This window comes from Heteronotia binoei, chromosome 1 (genome assembly GCF_032191835.1).
Source record: "Heteronotia binoei isolate CCM8104 ecotype False Entrance Well chromosome 1, APGP_CSIRO_Hbin_v1, whole genome shotgun sequence".
NCBI classification, from domain to species: Eukaryota; Metazoa; Chordata; class Lepidosauria; order Squamata; family Gekkonidae; genus Heteronotia; species Heteronotia binoei.
The window spans coordinates 34,096,741-34,122,823 of NC_083223.1; the positions used below are offsets into that span (position 1 = coordinate 34,096,741).

A 26,083-nucleotide genomic window follows, 5' to 3' on the forward strand; every position below is an offset into this window, starting at 1 on the left:
TTCAGGAAGAAAATTATAAGCAAGTAATGCTACACAAACTGCCATTTTTAAACCACAAGTTTAAAATTTGCTGCTGCCATTTAAGAACTAATTTTTGCTCAAACTTCAGTCTAATATCTGTATGGGTTGCTATATGCTAGGCATAATGTAATTTTAAAGGAAAAATATCTCCTCCTCCCTCCACATCTCTAAATTGTAGATATCTTAGCTCAGATAGCAATGGGATGGTGTTTTTAGGTAGGGTTACCAGGTGAGGCCAACAAGCCAGCAGGAGATTTTGGAAGGCTCTGGAAAAGGGGAGGGAGGCTTTGGGAGAGGGGAAGATTAAACACCAAAGCAAGTTTCAGCTATTGCATTTAAAGGGACCTCATTCTTTTTAAATGCCCTCCCTCTATTGGAAATAATGGAGGATGGGGGCACCTCCTTTCGGGGCTCATAGAATTCAATCCCATGGTCCAATCCTTTTGAAACTGGGGGGTGGGTGGGTTTGAAGACAAGAACCAGCAGCTGTGCCAAAAATATGGTGCTTCTACCTGAAACAACAGCTCCCCTCAGAGCCCCAGATACCCACAGATTGATTCTCCATCATACCCTATGGGGACCAGTCTCCATAAGGTATAATGGAGTGCCCAGCAGCCATCCCCCCCCCCCTTTCCGATAGCTCTGAAGTGTGGGGATGGGCTCCAAACTGAAGGATCCCCTGCCCCCAGCTGGGGACTGGCAACCCAAACTATGTTAAAACCTCAGAAATGACTACATGATGGAATATAATGATTGAAAGGTGCAATACATATGTTCAAAAGATGACTTAAAAGACAGCTGAAGGCTAAGAAAGGACTCAAAAAGTGCATACTGTACTGCATAATCATTTAAACAGTATATTAATAGTGTTCAACCACTGATTTTCAGCCACCATCACTTCACAATGACATATAACATAGAGTTTCTACACAGCTCTATACATTTCTATTCCATCTTATCTGGGGGAAGACTATGGTTTTTTTGTTCCTTGCAAAAACACTTCAGGGTACAGTTCAGGCCATTAAATATCAACACTTGCTTTGCAGCATTTTTTCATGTGGACCTGCCCACCAAAAGAACCCCACGCTTGAAGAAAACAGGAGAAAGAGGGACATTCAAAGAATTACTTTACTGGACAAGGACTAGAATTTAAAAATCTTTGGCACAGAAAACTCATACTAATAAAACTAGTCCTTGCTCATTACGTGAACACAAATCTCATTAATAATTCCATTAAGCTACCATTTCACTTCATTATTTTACCTATTCCCTCTCCACTATATTCACTGTCAACATCTGCTGCTTCTTTTGAGAAAGAGAAAGCAAACAGAGCCTGTGCATGCTTGTGCACTCTGAGCAGGTGAACAGCAGCAATATAAAGGCCATTATACTCTCAGCCAAAGAAAGAATGTATCATCCGATGGCAAACCAGACACTGTCCTGGGCTATGTTATCCCTACCTGAATTCAAAGTATCTAATTATCAGAGTGATTCTGCGAATGATTACCAAAGAGAAACAGAAACAACCAGAGCTTTTTTAATAGCAGGAACTCCTTTTCATATTAGGCCACACACACCCCTGATGTAGCCAATCCTGGAGCTTACAGTAGGCCCTGTACTAAGAGCCCTGTAAACTCTTGGAGGATTGGCTACATCAGGGATGTGTGGCCTAATAGGCAAAGGAGTTTCTGATACAAAAAAACCCCCTGGAAACAAGGCAAGCAATCTGAAAAACACCCAACAAATGTATAATCATACCTTAACTGTTTTAGCAAGTAAAAGATGACCTATAACCCCATTGTGCCACAGTGGCTGTGGTGTGGAGAAAAGTGCATTACATTTAGATTATGTGAAGAGTGAAGAAACTGAAAAAGAAGAATCAAAAGAGAGAAAGGTTTGAAGTCATGCACAAGTCAAAGGAGGAGGGAAAGACTCATTCACACAATGAGAAACCATGTGTTGTTATATGTGAACAGTGCCTACAACTTCATTCTACAGAGGAGGCCTTCCAAGTCCTATACTAATCACTGTCACTTGTACAAGCAACTGTGTTTCATTCAATGATCATGGTATAACAAAACTCAACCTTAAGTATGGACAATTCTAAAGTATGGATAATGCTGCTATTCTTTGAGGACTGAGTCTCAGTAAGACCTGAAGAAGAGGCAAGATCATTTTCTTTCACTTTGTGCCAGGTTTCAAGTGCCACCAGAATAAGAGATTATCTAACAGATTCAGAGCTTCTCCAAACCTGGTACAAAACGACAGGGCTAACTCCACTTGCTGGGGGTCTTTTGCCCTCAAGTTTAGAGTCAAGTAGACTCAAGAAAAAGGGCAGGAAAACTACAAGTAAAGGCTGAATGCAAAGGTCGATCAAAATTGGTGGACCTCTGACCAAGAAGTTTTACCAATTTGACTCAATGTTCAACATCACATGGCTCTTTTAATATCTGATGGCCTTCAGGCTGAATCAAGCAAACTCCATGCCAGCTTGACTACACCAGCTTCACTTTGTGCCAGCAAAACTTCACAAGTTTAATAATGTAAGAAATGCAGAATAGCCTTTGGGACCTACTGTGAAACCATTCACAGCATTTCTCCTAATCTTCCAACCTTGTATCTTTCTCCCTTCCTGCTACACCTTCCTATGATTAAGCAGAGCTCTACTGGCAAAAAGCCAGCTGTAAAAGTGCTGGCAACAGCAGCAGAAGGAATTTTAGTCCTCCTGTTGAATAACCTCTTCAGTTTGATAGGACTCAGGAGGTTTAATTATGGGAGGTGGAAAGAAATTATGGGGAATCACAGAACCCATTACCTAGCAACTGCGAAAGCATCCCCTATTGGTTATAACTGGAAGCAGCAGGAAATGTTTGGGTGGGTCCTTGGTAACCAGTCCTATGACACCTTAACCTTCCCAGCCTTCCATAAAACTTCAGGCCCTGCTAGGTCGTATGTTGCTTTTCAGATTATTAATACTTAACACAAGAGAGACTATAAACCCTATATTGGATGAATGGTGGTACTAACAAGTTGGCAAAAGGCCTGCCTTTTACAGGCTCAGCACAATTTTACTCTTTGGGCTGATTGCCAGAATTAGAGGACAAAAGGGAAGATAAGAATTCCGCTGAGCTCGTTGGTGCATATGTACGCTACCACAGTGCATAAATGGGCACCAAGACATCACAAGGAAGTTGTTGCTGCTTGTGCAGAATGCCATGTACCTGTGTCTTGTGCATGCAAACCAATATACACTGCCCCTTAGAGGTCAAATTAACGATCATGAAAGGATGCATTCTGTGACAGAGATGCATGTTCATTTCCCAGCTTCCATCGTGTAGATTAACCAGCCAGCCTTCAGCAAAGACCAAGCCATTTTTATCATTTAATTAATTGTTTGCCTTCTTATCCAATTCAGTTATAGCAGTGGCTATGGGTCCACCATCATTCTACTTACTGAAGTCAAGGTACAGGATACTAGTATTTGTGCCATATCTGTACAGAGGATGGATATTGACAAATGTGTACTAAAATCCTTTATACCACTTAACATGATGGGACAGACCTTTAAGATTCTCCAGAGTTGAAGAACTCACCCCAGTGGAATTTGATTAAAGTTGCCAACCACTGTAAATGTTTTTGTGCTTGTCTCTGCTCTGGGTACGCATTGGGAAGAGGATGTCTGTATTAGCGTCCAAATGCAACCACTTTCCATGCATTATGGAAGCTCATGTTCTGAGTTAACACAATTCATTAATTGTTCCAAAATCATTAATATGAAATACATATAGTGGGAAGGTACCTTTACAAGAGAATTGCTGGCTTCTACAGTTCTCTCTGCCTATGGGTCAATGTACACACGTTTGTCGACATCGATAATTTATCCAGCTCATAAAGCTTTGCATTGGGTAAGTCCCTGACTGCTTAAGGATAACCTCGTATATAAAAGTGTTTGCTTACAACATTACACATGAAGTTGCCTTATACTAAATCAGAATATACAAGGCTGACTTTGACAATGGTTTGCCTAGCAGAGGCTCCCCAGGGGTCCCAGGTGGAGGACTTTCTCATTACCTACTAAATGACCCTTTTAACTGGAGCAAGCTTTGTCCAGTAGTACCTTAAGATTAACAAGATTTCAAGGATACAAGCTTTTGAGAGTCAAAGGTCCCTATCTGATGAAGGTTGCAAAACTGAATCTTACTCTTCTACTATCGACTCGCACAGCTACCCACCTGAAACTACCTTTTAATAGGAGATACCAAGAACTGAAGCTGGGATCTTCTGGATTCCTAACGGATGCTCTACCTCTGTGCCATAGCTTCTCCTCTCAGCAGAAGGCCCTCAATAACGCAGTTTGAAAACTGGCTCCTCATAAGATTACTATGGTAATCAAGTCAACATTTGCAGGTGCAGAAATCTGTAAATCTACCTCTATGAGAAATAGAATTCGATCCTCAAGAACACAGGATGGGAGAAGGAAAAGGGACTTCAGAAGAAAATAAGACACAAGTATACTATAGCTTAAAGAGCTGGGAATGGTAACAAAAGAAGTTGGGGTTTTTTTAAAAAAAAATCAAAATCATAGCAGAAGTTTCAACGAATAGACAATCTGCTAAGTGAAAAATCAATTGTGTAAGGTAGTTCCACTTCAACACTTAACACTCTTTTATGTTAGGGATGTGTCACCACTCATTTTATAGCCAACTTGCTCTCTTCATTTTCACTGTCACCAACTGCATTTCCAGGATACAAAAATCCACAGTTGAGACTGTCGCGAAATCTGAAGTAGATAGGATGTGCAATACCTTGAAGGTTTCTTACAAGGCCACAGCAGAAGGCTGTTCCCAAATGTTCTGTGTACTGGCTTATTCAGTTACATTTAAAAAGGAAATTACTTCACAAATCCATCTGATCACAAAAGCATATCTATGACCCTTGTTTAATCAGCAGCATGAAAACAGTACAGGTCAGAATTCCCTTTCACATGCCCAGATCAGTTTTAGTAGGCCATCATATTGCACAGTCAAATGTTAAAGAAAAAAATGACAAAAAAGATACAAAGCAAGGAGGGGAAAGAGAACAGGGTGGTTCGTTCCACAGACCCGCAGTTCTGTGTACTGCGACTTGTGTTTTTTAAAAAATGGTCTGTTTTTGAGAGATGTGTTACAGCAGTCAGGAGCAGTAATTAATTCACAGTGACTGGCCTGCATAAAAATGACTGTCAATCTCTCGGCTTGACTTCGCAAACAAAGATTTAAGAAGGGTGCAGTAGTCCACGTCTGCTGCAGGCTTGCTGGTGGCTGACAAGACCAATGCGGGACAGGCAGATCTGGCCACAGTGGCTGCAGGGAAAAATCTGATTTGGGGTTGGTGCTGTAGCATTGCGATTCTTCCTCAATCTCCTTTTGTCCTCAAGACCAGCTATGCGTGCGTTTTCAAAGGAAGAGACAGCCTGGTGGATGGTGTGCCTCCATGCTTTGCGATCTGAGGCTAGGTCAGACCACGGGTGATGGTTGATGCGACAGGTGCCAAGGGATTTCTTCAAGGAGTCCTTGTACCTCTTCTTTGGTGCCCCTCTATTTCGAAGGCCGGTGGAAAGTTCGCCATACAGAGCAATCTTGGGAAGGCGGTGGTTTTCCATCCTAGAAATATGCCCTGCCCAGCGCAGCTGCATCTTCAACAGCAGTGCCTCGATGCTTGTAACCTCCGCCCACTTGAGGACTTCAGTGTTGGTCACAAAGTCACTCCAGTGGATGTTGAGGATGATGCGAAGGCAGCGCTGATGAAAGCGCTCAAGGAGTCGCAGGTGATGACGGTATAAAACCCACGATTCGGAGCTGTAGATGAGGGTTGTCATCACAACTGCTTTGTGATCTTTGTGCCTTTTTTCAGATGCTTGTTGCTCCACACTCTTTTGTGCAGTTGGCCAATTGCACGGTTTGCCTTTGCCAGCCTGTTGAAAGATAGTGTTGGTGATGGTGAGCTGGTGCTCCGTGCAGAATTCTAGCAGGAGGCGCCCGTTATCATTGCAGTTGCCAATGCCGTGTTTGCCAAGTACTCCTTTCCAGGCTTCTGAGTCTTTACCTACTCTGGCATTGAAGTCGCCAAGGATGATCACCTTGTCCTCTGTAGGGGTCTTCCATATGAGGTTGCGTAGATCAGCACAGAACTTGTTCTTTTCTGCAGGATCTGCTTGAAGGGTTGGGGCATACACACTGAAGAGTGTTGCATGCTGCTTGTTTTGAAGTGGGAGGCGCATGGACATGATGCGATCTGAGTGACCTTTTGGCAGGTTTTTGTTTGGAGGCAATGGAGTTCCTGACCATGAAGCCAACGCCAGAAAGGCGGCTCTCAGCCTTTGACTTACCCGACCAGTAGAGGGTATAACCAGCACCATGTTCTTGAAGACTACCTTACTCAGGGAAACAGACCTCACTGAGAGCTGCTATGTCAATATTCAACCTGAGAAGTTCGTGGGCAACTAGAGCAGAGCGTCGTTCAGGGTGACCACTGTCTACTGTGTCAAGCATGGTTCTGATGTTCCAACACACAAGCTTTAGTCTTTGCACACTTTGTGAGGCAGGTGCATGCCTTTTCTTTGTTGTTATTTTTTGACCGCAAGTAAGGATGCCCGTTGACCGCGGCTAGCCAACGGGGGGGGGGGGGGAGACAAGCTTTGTTTAGCCCACCTTTTCTAGACCCCTCTCCGTGCGGAGCAAGCAGTGCTGTCCCTAGATAAGGCTGCTTGGTCGTTCAGGGTGCTGCCGAAAAATGCTTTCGTCTCCGGGTCAGCATCAGGCGACCAATACCCTGAACCGCCTACATGCAGGATCAGGACGGAGGCTTCCAGTGGCATCTTCCACCTGCCGTTTCGCCCCTTGCCCATCGCTGCAGGACTTGGTGTGTTGTGGGTTGTGGATGTGGATACACCCTTCAGGCCTGCGCAGAGGAATTTTTAGGTGAAGCACAGTGTGTGCGGTACTGGCTCCACCCTTTCACCTTGGGGTCATCTGCCATGGCCCAGTAAGCCGGGACGCCGGCAGTGAGTCCTCCAGGTAGTAGGTGTTACATTAACGAGCTCTATCTGCCCGGGTTTGATGTTAGAGTTTTCCTTCTCTTGGCTGGCGAGGTTGGTGAGCCCAGCCTGCCCATTCGGTTATACCGCCGGACATTCGGTCGCACCATGACGTGGCAAACTCTGTGAGAAACGGGGGGGGGGGGGGACACCAGCGGGAAGGTGTTGCCATGGATGCAGTAATGCAGGAGAGGCCATTGCAGTGACCATCTGCCAGGCATAGCCGGACAGTGACCACGCGGCGTTCACTACACCGGGAAAGGAGAGGCTATGTATTGCGCATACACTTTCCCTGGGGGGGCAGGATACCCAAGGGAGCCCCCCCCCTCACCCCACCCCCCTCCCCTCCTGTCAATATAAGTGTTTAAATCACTTCCTGAATCTTTAAAAAAAAATCTTTCAAACTTTGTTAGTAAAAGGAGGTTTTGTGGTTAAATCAAGAGTGTCAAATCAAGAATGAATAAGACTGAGAAAGAATGCCAACTAGTGAAAGGGCAGAGAACGCCATGAATCCCCCATCATACCATCATATAGACATATCTATTACCTGCCAGTTCCTACATATAACTCTCTCACAAATTCCAGGGCTGGTGTTTTTGAGGTTCAGGGCAATGGAATCTCACTAGGCTCTCTCATCTTCCTAGACAGTGATGGCCACATTCAAAGGAGGAGGGGGAAAAACCAAAAAGTTAATTCAGAATTTAATTACAGAAACAAAAGTCTAAATTCTGTTTTTCTCACATAGCTTCAAAATTTAAGACTGACCTTAAGTACCAAGGCAACAATTATTCTGAATGGTTTACACATGGCCTTGCTTCCCACAGAATCCAGAAAACCATGCTAGACAATCACTAAGAACTGATAGTGTTGTTCTTTCTATCGTTTCCAACTGTCAACTGGTCATCTAGCAAAAAGAGTGGCTGCTTCCTTTCACCTCTATTGTTTACTTTTCCTGTCCTCATCTCTTACAGAAGGTACTTGAATGCTTCTTCCCATGGGCTAGGAAGCAGCTTCAAGGGAGAAGAAAATAAACAACTGTAGTTCTCAAACTTTTCGGTATGGTGACCAACAAATACAAATTTACTTGATATGGTGACCAATCCAGGGCCAGCCCAGGGTGGTTTTTAGGGGGTTTTTTTGCACCTGTGGCAAACTATGACCTGGTCACCCATCTAGTCCAACATTCCATTTTCTACAGTGACCAACTAGATGTTGTTGAGAAACCCACAAACACCACACAAAAGGTGCAGCTGCCTCCAAGCAAGCAGCATTCCATTTCCCTCTACTTCCAGTGACTACTGTAAAGTTGCATCAGTTGCTGGGCAGCTTCCCCTACTTGCACATTGAGCAAGGGAAGGTGGAAGATGGGAATTTGAGATGTTGACAAGAAGAACAAGGAGATTAAGAATGATGCACAGAGCAGAAGCTATGACCCATTTTCAGAGGCTTCGCAACCTACTTTTGGGTCCCAGAGCACAGACTGGGAAACGATGATCTTGAGGGAGAAAAAATCATGAGGAACATTTGAAATTTAAAAGAAAGAACACCTCCCACTTTGCATCCAAAGGATCCCTGTTTCAACCCCTGGCATCTCCAGTTAAAAGGACCAGGAAGTAGGTGATGTGAAAGACCTTCCTCTGAGACCCTGGAGAGGCACCGCCAGTCTGAGTAGACAACAGAACCCCCGTTGGACCAATGGTCTGATTCAACTTGGCAATTTCATGTATGTGTAATTTCTCTAAAAGAGGGGCCATGACTCAGCAGCAGCTCATCTATTTGGCATGCAAAAGGTCCCAAGTTCAATTCTTGGTATCCTGCATTTAAACGACTGGGTAGGAGGTGATGTGAAAGGCTTCTGCCTGCAACCCTGCAGAGCTACTGCCAGTTTCAGTAAGTGCTGACCTTGGTGGACTGATGGTCTGCTCCAGTATAAGGATGTGTTCACCCACAGTTTACACAACTCACCTGAAGAGCAGCTGTTACAGGTAAAGATCAGATATGTTATGGAGGAAGGAAATCCTCTTTTATTTGGTGGCCCCAGTTGTTTAATTCAACTAGATAAAGCCAATACACCTAGGTGCTAAGCATTTATTAGAAAGTACTGTTAACATATCTGTGCATGTGTTGGTTGCAAAACTGGAACTCTTGAATGGAAAAAGCTAAACCTTTTTACAAATGCAATTCCCCTTTCATAAGCGGGGGTAGGGGGGAGAGACTTAGTTTATCTGGAATCAGAGAAATGTAGATGACAGCAGTACCTTTTATATGTAAAGGATTTCTTGTTTCATTTGAATCAACAGATAGATTAAAGTAAACTTTAAAGGAAAATTGAAGATACATGCCGGAAAGAAAATGAAAATGATTGTAAAGGACTCAAAGTAAATAGCTCCTGGCTAACACTCACTTTGACTGACTTACTGGATACTCCAGACTCTTTTCCCTTCTGAAGTGAAAACACGTTTTGATCCAAGTGCCAGGGACTGGAAACACCCCTTTGTATACCAAAATATGTTGCACGTGTGATCTTCTGAGTGTTTCATGATGTAAATTAGTGCTTGAAACTCAGTGGCTTTCATCTTCAAATGGGGCTGGGACTAGAGTCTGGCCAGACCTCTTAGTTCTTTCAAGGGATGATAAACACATTGCGAATCAATAAAACAAGCATTTGTATTGGCTGACTATATAGATTAATTGGGACGTCAGTTCTTTCTAGAGTTAATCATCTGAACAAAGCGACCCTGAGCTGCAGGGGGAAATTTAATTTATCAAACACAGGCACACATTTATGAATACTTTTGTTAATTTCATTTTAAAAATGTTCTTAAGTAGCTTTGTATGGCTTAAAAAATAATAATAATGCAGTGTCATCTACTATGACATATACAGCTAAAATGCTACTCATATCTCCATAGCATATACAGATGCACAGAACTTGCAGATGTAACTGACTTTCCTTTCTTGGGAGAAAAATTCATAAGAACATAAGAAGAGCCCTACTAGATCAGACCAATGGTCCATCTAGTCTAGCTTCCTGTCTCACATTGTGGCTCTCCTGTTCCTCTGGAGGGTCAACAACATGGCATAGAGACCAACTCCTTCCCCTCAATCACCATGGCTAGTAGCAACTAACAGGCCTATCCTCCATAAATTCCAGATTTCTGGGCAGAGAATAACTGTAAAAAATCTGAACTAATAATATTAAAAATGCATTCTTCCTCTTGTTCTTCCTCTGCTCCAGTATAAGGATGTTTGGATTTCTGTTTGGTCCTGACCTAAACCAATTACATATGTTGTCTGAAAAGTTTGTACCCATGTGAAAGATTGAACATATGAAAAACAGCAACCTCAGAAAGAAAAAATAACCACATCATCATTACTTGCCAATGTTGGACTAATATGAACTTTGAACATGCCAAGGGTGGAAGTGCTAATATATTCAACGTTTATATTTTATTCTTGTTTACTTCATCTTGTTATTTAGTTTGCAAAATCTTCTACAGATGAACCCACAAACAGAATTGCAAACTTAACTTCATAATCATCCTATGTAAACTACCCAAAGATTAAGTGTTCTCCTATGGCTTGACCCCTCGAGGAACAGGTATGCTTCATGGCAGGCTGAAGGTACTGGCTTCTGCTTCAAAAGGGGATGGAATTCAGGTGTTTTCTATAGGATCAAAAGAGTACTTGAGATGTGTCACGTTCTCAGGGTGCAGGCAGGCAGGAGTCCAAAGCCAGTCCAAGGTCAAAGTCCAGGAAGTCAAGCAGGAGTCAAGTCACCAATGCAGAATCACAAACCGGAATCAGAAGTCAATGTCCAAAAGCCAAAAGGTCAGGGTGCCAAGGTCAGAATCAGGAATCAGGAAGGAGCGTGGATGCAAGCCAGAGAATAGACTTGTTGCTTCCACAAGGTTACCAGGTCCTAAGTGGGAGCTATTTGGGAGTCTCAATCAGCCTTCTCTCTGGGTGGCAGTGACTCTGCTAGAACTCAGGGCTGAGAGATCTGAAGAATTGGCGTGCCTCATGTCTTCGCTCTGAAAGTTCTTTTCACAGAACTTTCACTTCGAACTCTTGAGATGGGAGGAGAAGGAGCTTGGAGGAGATTGATCGTCAACAGCTGACACTGGTGCCCGGAGAGTGATTGATGGGCCAGCTGCTGTTTGTTCAGCTGAGGAACTGGCTGGCAATGCTTCCACATCTGTTAATCCTTTCCAGCTCCACCTCGTCAGGGCTCATGACACAACCCCCCCCACAGACGGGCCATGCCGGTCAGGATAGGCCATGTGGAACTGCTGCACGAGGTCAGGGGCATGTAGGTTGTCTGCAGATTCCCATGAACGGTTCTCGGGGCCATAACCTTCCCATGTCCATGAGGTACTGGAGGTTTCCACGGTGGATTTGGGAGTCCAGGAGCTGGTGGACCTTGTATTCCTCCTCGTCATCAAACAGGACAGGAGGAGGCGGTGCTGCAGGTGGCAGTTGGATGGAACAAGGAGGGACTGGTGGATGCGGACAGTGGCCAGCAGCTGTAGCCGGAAAGCAACAGGGTTGATTTAATCCGTGATCAGGTAAGGCCCCGTGAAGCGAGGATCCAGCTTGTGAGACCAGCCAGGCCGACACAGGTAATGGGTGGAGAGCCAGACGTGGTCCCCGGGCTTCAGTGGGGGCCCCACCTGTCGCTTTTTAGCTTGTTGCAGCTGCTCTTGGAGCAAGTCCTGGAGAGCCCAGAGTTCCTGCAGGTGCGCATCAGCAGCAGGGACTGCTGTGGGGGACAGAACTGCAGGGAAGAAGTGAAGGTGGTATCCATAGGTGGCTGCAAATGGAGTCTGTTGCGTGGATGCATGTACAGCATTGTTGTAGGCAAACTCGGCTGGGGTAGCAAGGCGGCCCAGTCATCCTGCTGGTAGCTGGTAATAACAATGCAAGTATTGTTCCAGCGTGGCATTGGTGCATTCGAACTGCCCATTCGTTTGGGGATGGTACGCTGAGGACAAATGCACCTGGGTGCCTAAGCTGGAGTGCAGGGCTTGCAAGAATCGGGAGGTGAACCAAGGACCTCGGTCTGAGATCAAGTGTGCTGGGAGCCCGTGCAGGCAAAAGACGTGCTGGAGGTAGAGCTGGGCTGTTTCAGGAGCTGTGGGCGGCTTGGGACATGGAACAAAGTGAGCCATCTTGGTGAAGAGGTCCACTTCTTCACCAAGAGGTCAAAATACAAAGCATGATATTTCTGATTATTGAATCAATATGTATTTGGTGCTCACCTTTCCCCCCTCTCTTCCCTCTCTTTCCTTTTCTGAATAAAGACTCCTCTTCAAAGCCCCCCCCCCACCTGGCAACTCAGGATATGCAAGTAATCTCACTATTGGAAAGCAAAAATGCCTCTCCCCCGAGTTCTCATACATATGCCTTATCAGTAAACTAGGAATGTGTGGGAACCAGGAGATGTTATAGTACCCAAATGAATAGTTGATATTACGCTTTGAACCCTCTATGCATTTCACATCTGTAAATTATGCTTTTGAAGTTATCTGAAACTTTGCCTTTGATGTAGCCTTTAAGATTTTTTGCTGTGTGACACTCTGTATCACTTCCAAGGTTTTGTCCCTTGGAGCAAGTATTGGATTATCAATAAAACGAGTCTTTGATTTAAACAATAGCTCGATTATTCGAAATACCGATGCTTGACATTTTGGAAGTGATCTTTCCTGGGATTTCAAATGAACTGGCAACTTTCTAACCATATGGCGGGAAGAACTCCAGAAGGCAAACTCTCCACATCCCCTGAGAGGAGACGAGGAGAACGTAGAGAGGAGGAAGCTGGAGTGCAGATCCCTCCGTGGCACATCTTAGACGCCCGTAGAATTACGGGGAGAGGGTCTCCTTTGCATATCCAACAACTCCTCATCACTCCCAGAGACTGGACACCCCGAACCTCCACTACTCTAATGGACAAGGCACCGACGCGGAGGGAAGCGATTTTGGCACGAGCATCCCGGCGAGTGAGGGTGGCGAGCGAGAGTGGCCAAGACGATGCGCGGGCCGGGGGCAGCGGAGATCGAGATGAACCTCGACCAGAGGAGGAAGAATATGAGGACCCTGACCCTCCATGCCTAGACGATGAAGAAGAGGACCCCGAGCCTGAGGACAGGGGACTTGTCCAGATGGTGAAGAGCGAGATGACTGAAATGGCAAAGTGCTTGAGAAATGAGATGCAAGCCAATGCCACCTTCATGGCGTAAGAGATGAGAAGGCAGCTGGAGAAGGTACTGCCGCCAGCAGATCCAAGGGGGGCACAATTACCCCCTCCGGGGAGATAGCTGGCGGCACCACAACCTCCATTGCCATTAGTTCCTCGAGATTATGGTAGATGGAGAGAATTAGATGCTACTTTCAATGGGGACCCTGAAGAAGTAGAATACTTTTCCATCCAAACCAACAGCTACATGCATTATTGGGGGAACACCTTTCCCGATGAATTCAGCCAAGTGGATTACTTGGGGTCGAAACTGAAGGGGGTCGCTAAACGCTGGTACATAAGCCTGTACAAAACCAGGAGCCTCGAGTTGGATACTGTAGCCGCTTTCCTCCAAGCATTGCTGATGCAGTATGAAGACTCCCCTCCAAGAAACATGAGCCGTCATCACCCTGCGAGACCTACAGCAAGTGTCGAAATCAGTGTATGAGTATGCGGCCGAATTCAGGGAGAACACAGCTAAGGTGCGGGGATGGAATGAGCTAATGAATATAGAGCAGTTCCAGAGGGGCCTAAATGCGAGTGTGTTGGATCGAGCATTGCAACAGGCCCGCCCGACCACACTGGTAGGGTGGGTGCAGTTAGTCGGTGAGGTCAAAACCAACATGAAGAGAGTGGCCCTACAATGACAGCAGCAGCAGCAAGGGGGAAAGGGGGGACGTGGGTCTTGGTCTGGGGCAAAACCAGATGGGAAAAAGGCCAACCCCGCAGGAGGAGCTACCAAATCAGCTACTCTGCGATGTTGCTTCCGATGAGGGGACCTGAATCACCTGGCTGCGAATTGCCCCGAGCAACCTTGAGGCCCCCCCTTTACTCTGAAGCCTGGCACCCCGAAGCCAAAGAAGAATGAGGGATGTCCAAAGGACTCTGCCAAGGGGAGTACCATAGCTGCGATCTCGGTGGATGAAGAAACCATCATCCTCAATGAGCTGAGCAAGATGTCCTGAGAGGACAAGCCAGAGGACAAGCCTGGGAGGACTTGTTGCTTCCACAAGGTTACCAGGTCTTGGGTGGGAGCTATATGGGAGTCTCAATCAGCCTGCTCCCTGGGTGGCAGTGACTCTGCTAGAACTCAGGGCTGAGAGACCTAAAGTATCGGCATGCCTGTCTTTGCTCTGAAAGTTCTTTCCGGAGCCTGCTTCGAATTCTTGAGATGAGAGGAGGAGAGCTTGGAGGAGATTGATTCTCAACAGCTGACACTAGTGCCCGGAGAGTGATTGATGGGTCAACTGCTGTTTGTTCAGCTGAGGAACTGGCTGGCAACTCTTCCAGGTCTGTTAACCCTTCCAGCTTCTCCTCGTCAGGGCTCATGACAAGATGCAGTTATCTAGGCTGTAGTTGTCCTGGCCCTTCCTTTTAAAACAGGAAAATGTGAGGCACGGGGACAGTGCTTTTTTAAATTCTAGCTTCTGTTTGTGATGGTAACTGCTATCAATGCAGACTGACAGGTCTCCACTAGGGGTGCATTCAGTTTGGTCAAACAAAATATAACTCAGAATAACAGCTGATGCGGCTGTATTCAGTGTTGTATACAGCCAAATATGATTCTCTGATCTACCAAATACATTCAGCAGCTATTCTGCCCCATTATACTCTATGGGCCATTAAAGCCAATGGCAAAATCTCATAGGGGATAATTTGCACTGTAGGTGCAGGAGTCTCTCCACCAGAGAATCCCACATTTCAAAAAGAATGGACTCTGTGCTTTCCTATGGCAGGGGGAAAGGTGTCGATTTCCCCATGGTGGGAAAACTGACACTGGGGAGGAGGGGATTTGAGGTAGAGGCACAAAATTTGAGTGTGAAGATTGTAATTCAGCAATCTCTTGTTCCAGTCTGTTTTTGAAATGATGTTGCAGTAAAACAGGTTGCTCAGCACTGTGAGTCTTGATTTCAGAATGGTGTCCATTAATCTTTTGGTATACCCAGGCCACAAGGGCACTGGGTTCAGCTGTTGGGCAGTAGTTGGTAGGGTTGTGCCACTGAGCTGGTTGCTATTAGGTTGGTACAGGGCTCTGCTGCTTAGCACCAGTGCATTCAATGTGCTGTTTCTGTGTTGTGGTCCTTGCAGAAAGCACCCCCCTAGATTTGAAATTCAGAGAGATTTTCAGATTTGAACTAAGATCCTGTGTGTGGCACTGGCACTGCAAATTTCCAATCTTTTTGAAACTTAGGGATTCTCTGTGGGAGAGACTCCTGACAGCACACTGAAAATCTGGTGTCTCTCCTTCAAACTCCCTCCTCCCCAGGGTCAATTTTCCTACCATGGAGAAATGGACACCTTTCCCCCCTGCCATAGGAAAGTAAAGGAAATGGGGGCACCCTCTTTGGGTGCTCTTAGAATTAGACTCCTTGGTCCAATCTTTTTGAAACTTTGGGGTTCTCTGGGGGAGAGGCTCCTGCAGCTGCACTGAAAATTTGGTACCTCTCCCTCAAACCCCCTCTCCCCCAGCCCCCATATATTATACCCTATGTTTTGCCATTGCCTTTAATGATCCATAGAATATAATGCAGCTGAATATTCAGGATAGCCTAATGTCTCCTGAATCAGATTTGGGCACTGAACCCGATATTTGGGAATATTTGCCCCCCCCCCCCAACACTTTTACCACAAATCTGAATTTAGCTACAAATTTTCTATGGTTGGCAAGAGACCTCTCGCCAGCAACCGCACTGTACATCCCTGCTCTACTGACTGATGGAAGAAAAAAATCAAATCACCTTTGGTGTGATGTCACTTCTGGTGAAAAGCCAGTAGTGTCATCATACCACCCTTGGAATTGGCAGAAACTCTATGGTTTTCCCTAGAAGTGATATTATGCTGATGGCACCATCCCCCCATGTTTCCATCCCACCTCCTGCTGGGTGGCAGCCATTGGCTGACAACCCTGCCATCAACAGCTATTTTCTTCTTTCCATCCCCACAAAAAGTTTACTTCTCAGACAAAGTTAGGAAGATACAAAAACAGGAAATGGAGTGAAGGAACAGAAATTGCTTAAGACTTCTTGAAAAGAAATTAAATAGTGGCTATAGAGTAATCCCTGCGCTCAGTTCCCTTGATGCTCTGTAGCGATCTGCTTCTCTTAAAGACAATATTATTTACTTTTATAATGCTATTGTGAAAGTTTTCATTCTTAGAGAAAAGTGGCAAAATTGTAGGCCTGGGGCTTTGTCAAGAATTTCATACAAGTCTGTGATAGTCCAAAACTGTACCTTTTAAAAATAAAATGCTCAGATCTCTAAAACATTTCTCAGAGTTCTTTCAGCAATACAGTTTTAAATACTGAAATATGATCAGTGAACAAAGAAGCCATACAAAATTTTATGCTGAAATAGAAGGGAACAAGTATTACCATAATCACTTGGGAATTAAAATTTGAAAAGAAGGCTAAGGACAATATAGCGATGGCAATATTTATGAGAAAAGCAAAATCTAAGATCCCTATACAATATCTTTTACTGGAAGATTTCATTTTTGAAGAATCACAGTTTTATACATCATTTTTTTCTTTCTTTCAAACAAGGGCAGAGTTTACTATCACAGCTCAACCTCAAATGGACTCAAACATCTGGAGCAAAGATAGATCAACAATAGCCAACAGATGGACACAGCACAAAACATCCAGGAGCAAGAGGTCAAGAAGACAAATGAAACCACTATGCTGGCTTCAGAACACGTCTCCTAATCCTCCAGTCTAAACATATCCAAACAGCAACTACATAATGTCGCACTTTAGTGAGTTACTATTTCAGCTTGGCTGTTAACAAATGGAAATAATTTCAAAATGCTGTAGTCATTTTTTTAAAAGATGTTCATGGCATAAACCTTAGCCAAAATGTTTTTCCCCTACACCACTGACAGTACTGCTTTACTGTGGGTGGTTAAACCAATATGGTATGGAAAAGCTGTAAAATTGTAAGCCTGTCTTTGGCTTTCTTTAAATAACTTTATTGTCTCCCTTTCCCCTTTCTGCATCTGTTTTGTCTGGCTCATAGAGTTATTAAAGAAAGTTAGGAGGTGCATTTGGAGACCCTTTCTGTTGCCACAAACACTTATAAAATTGTTTCATTTCCTTTTTATTATCCAGCATGCTTGCCTAGCTGTTTTTATAAACTAGAAAGGGACAATAAACAGCCATACGCTAATTTTAAAATTTTTGATTTATGAAAAGTTAAAGATATCAGAAATGCCTAATACTCAAAAGAATAAACAAGGTAACAAATATCTTTCTTTCTACTTAAATGTCTTCTAGTTTCTTAAAATGTATTTAGATGACATTACTATGCAGCTACTCAAGTGCCCCCGAGTTCTTGTATTGAGAGAAAGGGAAAGAAGTATTCTTTTACGGTCAGTTTGGACCCCATCAATGTATATTTTATAGTTAGGATTTCTGGCTCCAATGTGTATTACTTTGCACTTACCCACAATGAACCTCATTTGCCATGCTGATGCCAACTCATCCAGCCTCAACAGATCCCTCTGGAGCACCTCACATTTCTCCCTGCTCTGAACAACTCCAACTCCGTATCACTAATGAACAAGTTAAAAAGCATTGGATCTAGTATCGAGCCCTGAGGTACCCCACTGCTTTCCCCCTTTCACTGCGAAAACTGCCCATTTCTACTTACTCTGTTTCCTGTTAATTAACCAGTTTTTAATCCAGAAGAGGAGTTGTCCTGTTATCCTATGACTGCTGAGGTTACTTAGGAGCAGAGGAGGAGGAGGAGATGATTGGATTTATATCCCACTCTTCACTCAGAGTCTCAGAGCAGTTTACAATCTCCTTCCCGTCGTCTTCCCACAACAGATACTCTGTGAGGTAGGCAAGTCTGAGAGAGCATTTCAAGAACTATTCTTGAAAGAACAGCTCTAAGAGAAATGAGACTGATCCAAGGTCACTCAGCAGCTGCATTTGAAGGAGTGGGGAATCAAACTTGGTTCTCCATATTAAAAGTCCGTTGCCCTTAACCACTATACCAAAGCACCTCTCTCAGAAATTTTTATCAAAAACTTTCTGGAAATCCAGCTAAACAATATCTACTGTGTCACCCTTGTCCATATGCTTGAAGGGGTGACCAAAGAACTCTAAAAAGTTAGTGAGACAAGATCTTTCCTTACTGAATATGCACTGATTCTTCTTCAATAGCTTTTGTTCATCAATGTGCCTACTAGTTCTACCTTTAATAACGGATTCCATCAATTTACCCAATATTGATGTTAGACTGATCGCCCTATAATTTCCTGAATTTCTTCTGCAACCTTTTTTAAAGATGAAGGTTACATTAGCTTCCTTCCAGTCCTTGGGAATGTACGCAGATTTTAGTGTTAGATTGCATATTTTTGTCAGAAGATCCACAAATACATATTTGAGCTCTTTCAGAACTCTTGGATGTATGCCCTTTGGGCCTGGTGATTTGTCAGTTTTATATTTGTCCATCAATCGCAGGACCTCCTCTCTTGTCACCTCTCATCTCGTCTTTTGACATCCCTCCTGAAATCAGCAGTTCTGGAGTGGGCAAGCACCTCCCATCTTTCACAGTGAAGACAGGAGGACACTGAAGAATATCACTGAAAGATACTAGAAAATAGCTCTCCCACCTGTAGCACTAGAAAAAGATGTCACATCAACTGCCTAGTAAACAAGGAGTTCTTGGGTCCTGACCAGATAGAAGGCAAGACATGGATTACAGCATGCTCTCGGGGGGCTATGAGACTCAGTAAGAAAATCAGTAAGTGAATAGCAAGATAGAAAAGATGTCAGAGCAGAGTACGGAGTACTTGTTGCTAAAAAGGCACTGAATTTACTCCCCTGATTCGGGAACAGCAGTACTGATTCCACATTTAGCACTTGCTTCCCTTCTGTGTGTGACTCCTTATGGTGGCTCTTTTCCCCTGATTCTGCACTGATATCTCTGGAATCTCCCTGCTTGCTCTCTGCCCTGTGCAAACTTGAAAGCTGAGAACAAGACTGGGACAAGGCTAATGTGGAATTGGGTCCAGGTGTGATAAAACAGGAAAGTGAATGAGAAAGCTAGATGAAGTGCTCTGTAAATTATGGCTACTCTTGCCACCACAGAATTATTAAAAAGTAGTCTGTTCTACTTGTTGCCATTTTGTGCAGCCTGTAATTGATTAGAAAGAAAGATCATAATATCGAAGAACTCGAATGGACCTCCAGGTCATCTAGTCCAACTCCCTGCACAATGCAGGAAATTCACAAATATCTCCCCCTAAGTTCACAGAATCAGCATTGCTTCAGAAGGCCATCTAGCCTCTGTTTAAAAACATCCAAAGGAGAGTCCATCACCTCCTAATGAAGCCTGTTCCATTGAGGAACCACTGTCAGGAACCACTCTGTCAGGAACCACTCTTCCTAATGATTTAATTTCAACCCATTGGTTCTGGTCTGACCTTCTGGGCAACAGAAAACAACTACGCATCATCCTCTATACGATGCTCTACAAGTACTTGAAAATGGTGATCATATCACCTCTCAGTCATCTCCTCAGTCATCACCTCTCCATCCATAGAAAGAGTTGTATCATGACTGGGATTCAAATCTTAATCAAGCCATGAAACTCACCTTGACCCATTGCTCCATTTCAGTGTAATTTCTGTTGCAGGGTTAATAGAGGGATAACATATGGAGAGAACTGTGTACACAACCTTGATCTCCTCTGAAGAACATTGGGATAAAAATGTCTTAGGATGGACAGAGTTAGCGATTTTCTCATAAATGCATCCCTTAGAGATTCCTCCTTGCTTAGAAACACAACCTTCTGTACCTGCTGTTCAGTTGATGCAGTGCTGTCCAATTATGCAAGATTTTGAGAATATGATTGCTTCTAGCTTCAAATCAAGGTGCTACTTATTACCTTTAAAGCCCTTTTTGATTCAAGACACATAAGTCTGGAGAACCACCCCACCCATCTTCTTATGTCTGCCTGAAGCTCCTTGCTGAATGTCTCTTCTTTCCAACTCACTTGGTTTGGGTTTCATTAGAGACCAGGCTCTCCTGTTGTCACTGCAGCTTTCTGGAATATCTGACCTGAGGAGAATCTGATTACTGCCTATGTTTGCAAGTTTTTCCCATTATAGGAGACAGTTTGGTGTAGTGGTTAAGTGTGCAGACTCTTATCTGGAAGAACCGGGTTTGATTCCCCACTCCTCCACTTGCAGCTGCTGGAATGGCCTTGGGTCAGTCATAGATCTCGTAGGAGTTGTCCTTGAAAGGGCAGCTGTTGTAAGAGTTCTCTCAGCCCCACCTACCTAACAGGCTGTCTGTTGGGGGGGGGGGGAGGTAAAGGAGATTGTGACCTCTCTGGAACTTTGAGATTCTGGGACTTTGAGATTTAGAGTATAGGGCAGGATATAAATCCAGTATCATCATCATCATCTTCTTCTTCTTCAGAAGCACACATGCAGCTATAGTCTTTTGAAGGGGGATTTCTTCTGATTTTATGTGGCACAGTATGTTGCTTGAAACCCTTTTGGAACATTTTCTAGACAGAGTATAATCACAAGACGCTGTACTTTTATGATAGTTGTTTTAAGTATTACTATTAGCTTTTGATGTCTCTGAACATTTTATCATAAGCTACCCTGGCCCTTATATTGTATTAATATTTTAATATTTAATGTGATGTGATGTGATAAAAAGCTGGATCTTTTGAGTTTATTTATTCACTGTTTTAAAATGTGCATAAGCTCTTGCTTAGGACATTCACTAACTGATGTTAGTACTATCAACATGGATTGCAATTTCCATGGTACATTTCTGCCCAGTTTCCATTATACATTTCTACCCATATGCCTGTTACCTGTATACACTATCATTACTTGTTCACATACTAATTAGCTTGTGAATATTATTTGCAGTTATCTATGGAAGTTGTCCCTTAAAGATGTTCATGAGATCAGTGCTCTGACCACCATAGTGTATTCTGTAGAACTTGTATAAGTAGTATGGTTCCAGTAAGTAGTCTAGGCACTGTGGATGGATCCAACCACCCTTCAATAGCAATCTTGCAATCTAAGGACACTTCCTCCAAATTAAGTGGCTCTTCCCCCAATAGAAAAGCTACTTAAGTTGGAGGAAGGCTCCCTGGAGTACAGGAAGGTGTCAAGCTTTGCTTAATATAGAGGCTAAGGGTAGGATCTATCCATACATGAGCTACACCATACACACACACACCCCCATCCTACAAGGATGCATCCATTACTGGAGGCTGGAGGTAAAATGAGATCCCTTTTCTGTGTCCCACCAACACAGTGAATGCAGCACACACCTCATGGGAATAGGAGTTCTGGCAAGCAATTCACCAAGCTCCTTGTAAGCCAAGAACTTTTTAACGGGAAACAGTAATGTGGGCATAGATTCTTTCTGTGGCAGAGTACTAACACGGCAGAATTCCTTTGTGGCTAAGTATCCTGATTAATTGCTCAGAGGTCATAATTATTGATTCAGTGGTCATAATTATTGATCCAATGGCTAAGTACTGGGCAGGGCTCAGTGTCTCTCTAGAATTCCTGGTGTCTGTAAAAGTGATGAGATGTGATAAGATCTTTTGAGGAGCTACTGGTCAGAAAGTCGCTTTTTTTCCCCTTGAAATGTTGAAGCCATGAAAAAATGTCCACCTGCCCCGAGTTTGAGATAAATGGAAATATATGCATTATTTAATTTCTTATCAAGCTTTAACGATATAAATAGTATCACATATAGCTTAGCACATAAAATTGTACAATTTGGCATATTTATTAATTTAAAAGTATAAAACAAATATACCCAATATTAAAGAAAGACAAATCAGCAAACTGCTGCACCTTATGTTATCTTAACACATGTATCTTAGAGGTAAGAAAAAAAAATAAAACTTGAAAACAGAAAGAAGTGTGTTGTTTGGACAGAAACAATCTTGTACAGTCATTATATGGCTAGCGGCATATTTGCATATCAAGTTACATTTTATCACACTGAAAACACAGGAACTATTCAATAGCAGATCATCATCCTACGCATTATGACATACTGATTGTAGACAAAATTAGTCACATTAAACTAATTAATATATGTTTAAAATATATTGTATATGCCTACAGGATACACAGGGTTGTATCATCAGCTTCCCAGTGGCAAAAGGAGGGATCCCTTTTGACCACCACCACCACCTGTGTGGAACGAAGCAACATAGGACAACGGCTACAATGAGAGGGAATCTACAACAAGGGTCCCCAAACTTTTTGAGCTTGCAAGCACCTTTGGAATTCTGATACACGGTGGAGAGTGCAGAAGTCAGAGCCAACCACAAAATAGCTGCTAGAGGAGGCAGAGCTGGCCACAGTATGTCAGGGACTAATAGTAGCTCTTCAAAATTTCAGGCAGATGCTCTCTTTTACAGTATGACTTTTAGAATGAACATACAAAATATTTTCTTGCATACACAGCTTACCTTCAGTCATGCTGTGAAGATCCATGTGCTGCAGTTGCAGCTGCTGCAGCAGCATTTTTTTTTTTAAAAAAAACCTGTTTAGTCCATTAGATCTCCAAGGACTAATCAGAAGACCTGCTAGGCAAAAGCTCCTTGTGGCCCCTCCTACTTTCTAAAAACACTTAGTGGGGACCAGGAAATGTGGTGCCGGGAACCATGGAGCACATGGGCATCACATTGGGGATCCCTGATCTAAAGAAATCAAGCTGAAAACTGGTAGGATTTAGCCCACAGGAATTATTGTTATGTAATGTTGCAGGTTAGCTTATATTAAAATCTTCATACTATACATTGTGAGTGAGTACAGCCTTGTCTTGCCCTGACCTAGCTGGCCCATGCTAGCCTGATCTTGTTAGATCTCAGAAGCTAAGCATGGTCAAACCTGGTTAGCGCTTGGATGGCAAACCACCTCTGTTCATTTCTTAGCTTGAAAATCCTATGGGGTCTCTGTGAGTTGGCTGCCACTTAATGGCACATTTCACAACCTTGTATTTTAAAAGCATTTCATTTATAGTCAAACAGAATTATTCTTTTCAGTGCTCAGCAAAATTTACAATTTTTTCATCAGAAAAATCAAACAGAAAATTCCTTAGGTTCCCCCCTCCTCTCCCCCTCCTCCATACCATTCCTAGATCAGACAGACGATGGCCAAAATGGAGGGTGAAAGACATGCAAAAATGGATGCATGATGGCAACTATTATCATTTTAATCTGAGTGAAAAGACAGATGATGGGAGGGAAAGGCCAACAACTTATTTTAAATGTGACATCATTAGAACTTGGTGTGCAACACCACTCAGTACAGGAAGAAAAGGAGAGATTGCAGTTGAAGACACTGAAGTTGGAAACTTGAGAGACTGGGAAATGCAGGCCAGCACGTCCATTAGGCAGCCTGAGGTTGCTGCCTGGAGCACAACCCCGGGACCCTAAGTGGTGAGAGAAATAGTGAGCTCAGTGGCCGCTGCCACTTGGTTTCCGGCCTCAGTGCACATGCACGCTGCTCACCATCTCTCTGCCCCTCATGTCTGTGCTTCCAAGCGCAGGTGCAAGAGGTGAAGCGACCACATGCACTGAGGCTGGAAGCCCCATGGCAACCGCTGTTGAGCTCGCCCTCACCAAGCAGACGAGGAGTGGCAAAGACTCTTGGCCTGGGGTGCCAGCCTTGCACCAGCCCCCCAGTGCTGACACTAGGAAATGACAACATACTGACAGTGACAGAAAAGAGTAAAGGTTTATAGCTGAAAAACTTAGTTCTGGTAGCGAGGCAGTATCGACAACTCATGGTCAAAATGGATGTACTAGTTCCTGAAAGCATTCAAACTTTAATCAGATCCACTGATTATCATTCTCACAGTTTAAGCCATTCTGCAATACAAAAATATTTCCAGGAAAGCAAAAATAACACTGGTGTGGTGTGAGTGGTATTAAATGTCTGCACATTTTCATCTAATTTTTATCTAGAGTCATTGTATCATTCAAACTTAGAAGTGCACAACAAGCTTATTTAGTATCAATGATTTCAGGTTTTCACGGCTGGTAACATCATTAGGGTTTGTAGAATCTTTCGGGATCAAGTGCCGTGTTCTACTGGAGAAAGTTTTCCTTCCAGACGTTTGGCTGCGTGCAGCAGCCAAGAAGGTCTGAGCGCCTGCTCCGGCTGCAACGCCACTGAGGATGTTCTCCGCAGCTGAGAACGAAACGTCTGGAAGGAAAACTTTCTCCAGTAGAACACGGCACTTGATCCCGAAAGATTCTACAAACCCTAAAGCTCATTTAGCTTGATATTTCAAATAATTCTTGTCAAAAGAACAATGTGGTAAGATCTAGGGAGCCTTCTCAGCATCTATGCTGTTTATTCCAGCAGGCTTTTTTAAAAAAAATCAAGAAACAACATGATCTAAAAGGGAAAGGTGACACCACTCCTCTGGATAATCTATTTCTTACTTTGGTTGTTGAAGCTGCCGAAGAATTGGCCACAAGGGTAGTTATCACGTCACTGTTGACAGTGGTACAAGCAACTGTGGCTGGAGCATGTAACCGTGAGGGCACGATTGGCACAGGCAGAAGTCCTGGTCTATTGTTGCTATTGCTGTTGACTGTGCTGTTACAGTTACTGCTATTCACATGGTTCCCATTGGCACTCCATTCTCGGCGGTCCCATCCTATGCGATAATCTCTTTCAAACCGACTGTGGTGCCGTGACATCTCGGCCAAAGGCAGCTTCCACCTTTTCTCAGAGGGAATCTCAGAGGTTGCCTGTCAACAAGGAAAGCAAGAAACAAACGGGTGTTATTTAGTCAGCCTTCCCTCATAAAAAAGGCCTTTTGGATCTTTTTTTCACCTTTGACAAAGTGCAAAATAATTTTGTTCTACAGTTCTCTTCAAAAATTGCACTGCAAAAAGCCCTAATCCAAAAGACTGAGAAGAAAGGAGGAATGGAGTGAAAAGCCTCTTGGATTCCCAAGAAAACACCCCAAAACTGCCCCATCAGATACCAAATAATAGCTTCAGGGGTTTGTAAACACTAAGCCTGAAATAATCTACCATCTGAATTCTCAGTGTGGGGTATATTTCTAACAGCTTTCTAAAAATACTCTGGGTTTTGCACTGCAGAAAACATGCTGACACTGTGCTTCAGATGAGGACTTCATAGAAGGAAAGCACATCATGCAGTTCACAACAATAATTTATTTGCTTTATTCACAACTTACACAATGTACAAAAGTAAAATGGGGAAATATAATTTATCTTTTTCATTAGGAATGAACTAAAATGGCTGAGAAATAATCTGGATTTAATTATTTAAAAGTTATATTTAACTTTAAACAGTAAGTTTATGACAGAAATATTTGTGTGGGCCTGCTTACAATTTATTTTTCAGCAATCGCAGACAGACCAACTTTCCAAAGATTTTTAAATTATATTTTGCTTTCAAGGCAATTATTTTCCATTTCAGTAACAAACAATGCTGCTCATTTATTTGGGGCATGTTTTTAAATGCAGTTTTAAAAATATTTTAAAATTTATATACAAAGATTTTTAAATTTTACACACACACACAAAGTGTTCAAAGTAAAACTTCTAAGAGCTTAACTAAGTTTACTTTTTCCAGCTACTTTATTACCAGTCAAGGGTTTTGGATCGCATAATTCAAGGGAAGTGGTTTCTTTACCTAAATGGACAATGCAGATGACAATGCCTCAGGGAAGTCCTTTTAAATAAACTTACTGGCCTGCATAAATAAA

The 26,083-nt window shown here is 43.4% G+C and overlaps 1 protein-coding gene across 1 annotated transcript in view; it reads right to left on the bottom strand.

Moving 5' to 3' along the window:
* KLHL29 (kelch like family member 29) overlaps positions 1 to 26,083 on the bottom strand; it is a 713,901-nt gene that overhangs the window by 460,458 nt on the left and 227,360 nt on the right. Inside the window, exon 3 of the mRNA XM_060233441.1 lies at positions 24,783 to 25,094. Coding sequence (XP_060089424.1) covers positions 24,783 to 25,043 — 261 coding nt within the window. The 5' untranslated portion in view covers positions 25,044 to 25,094. The remainder of the gene's footprint in view (positions 1 to 24,782; positions 25,095 to 26,083) is intronic.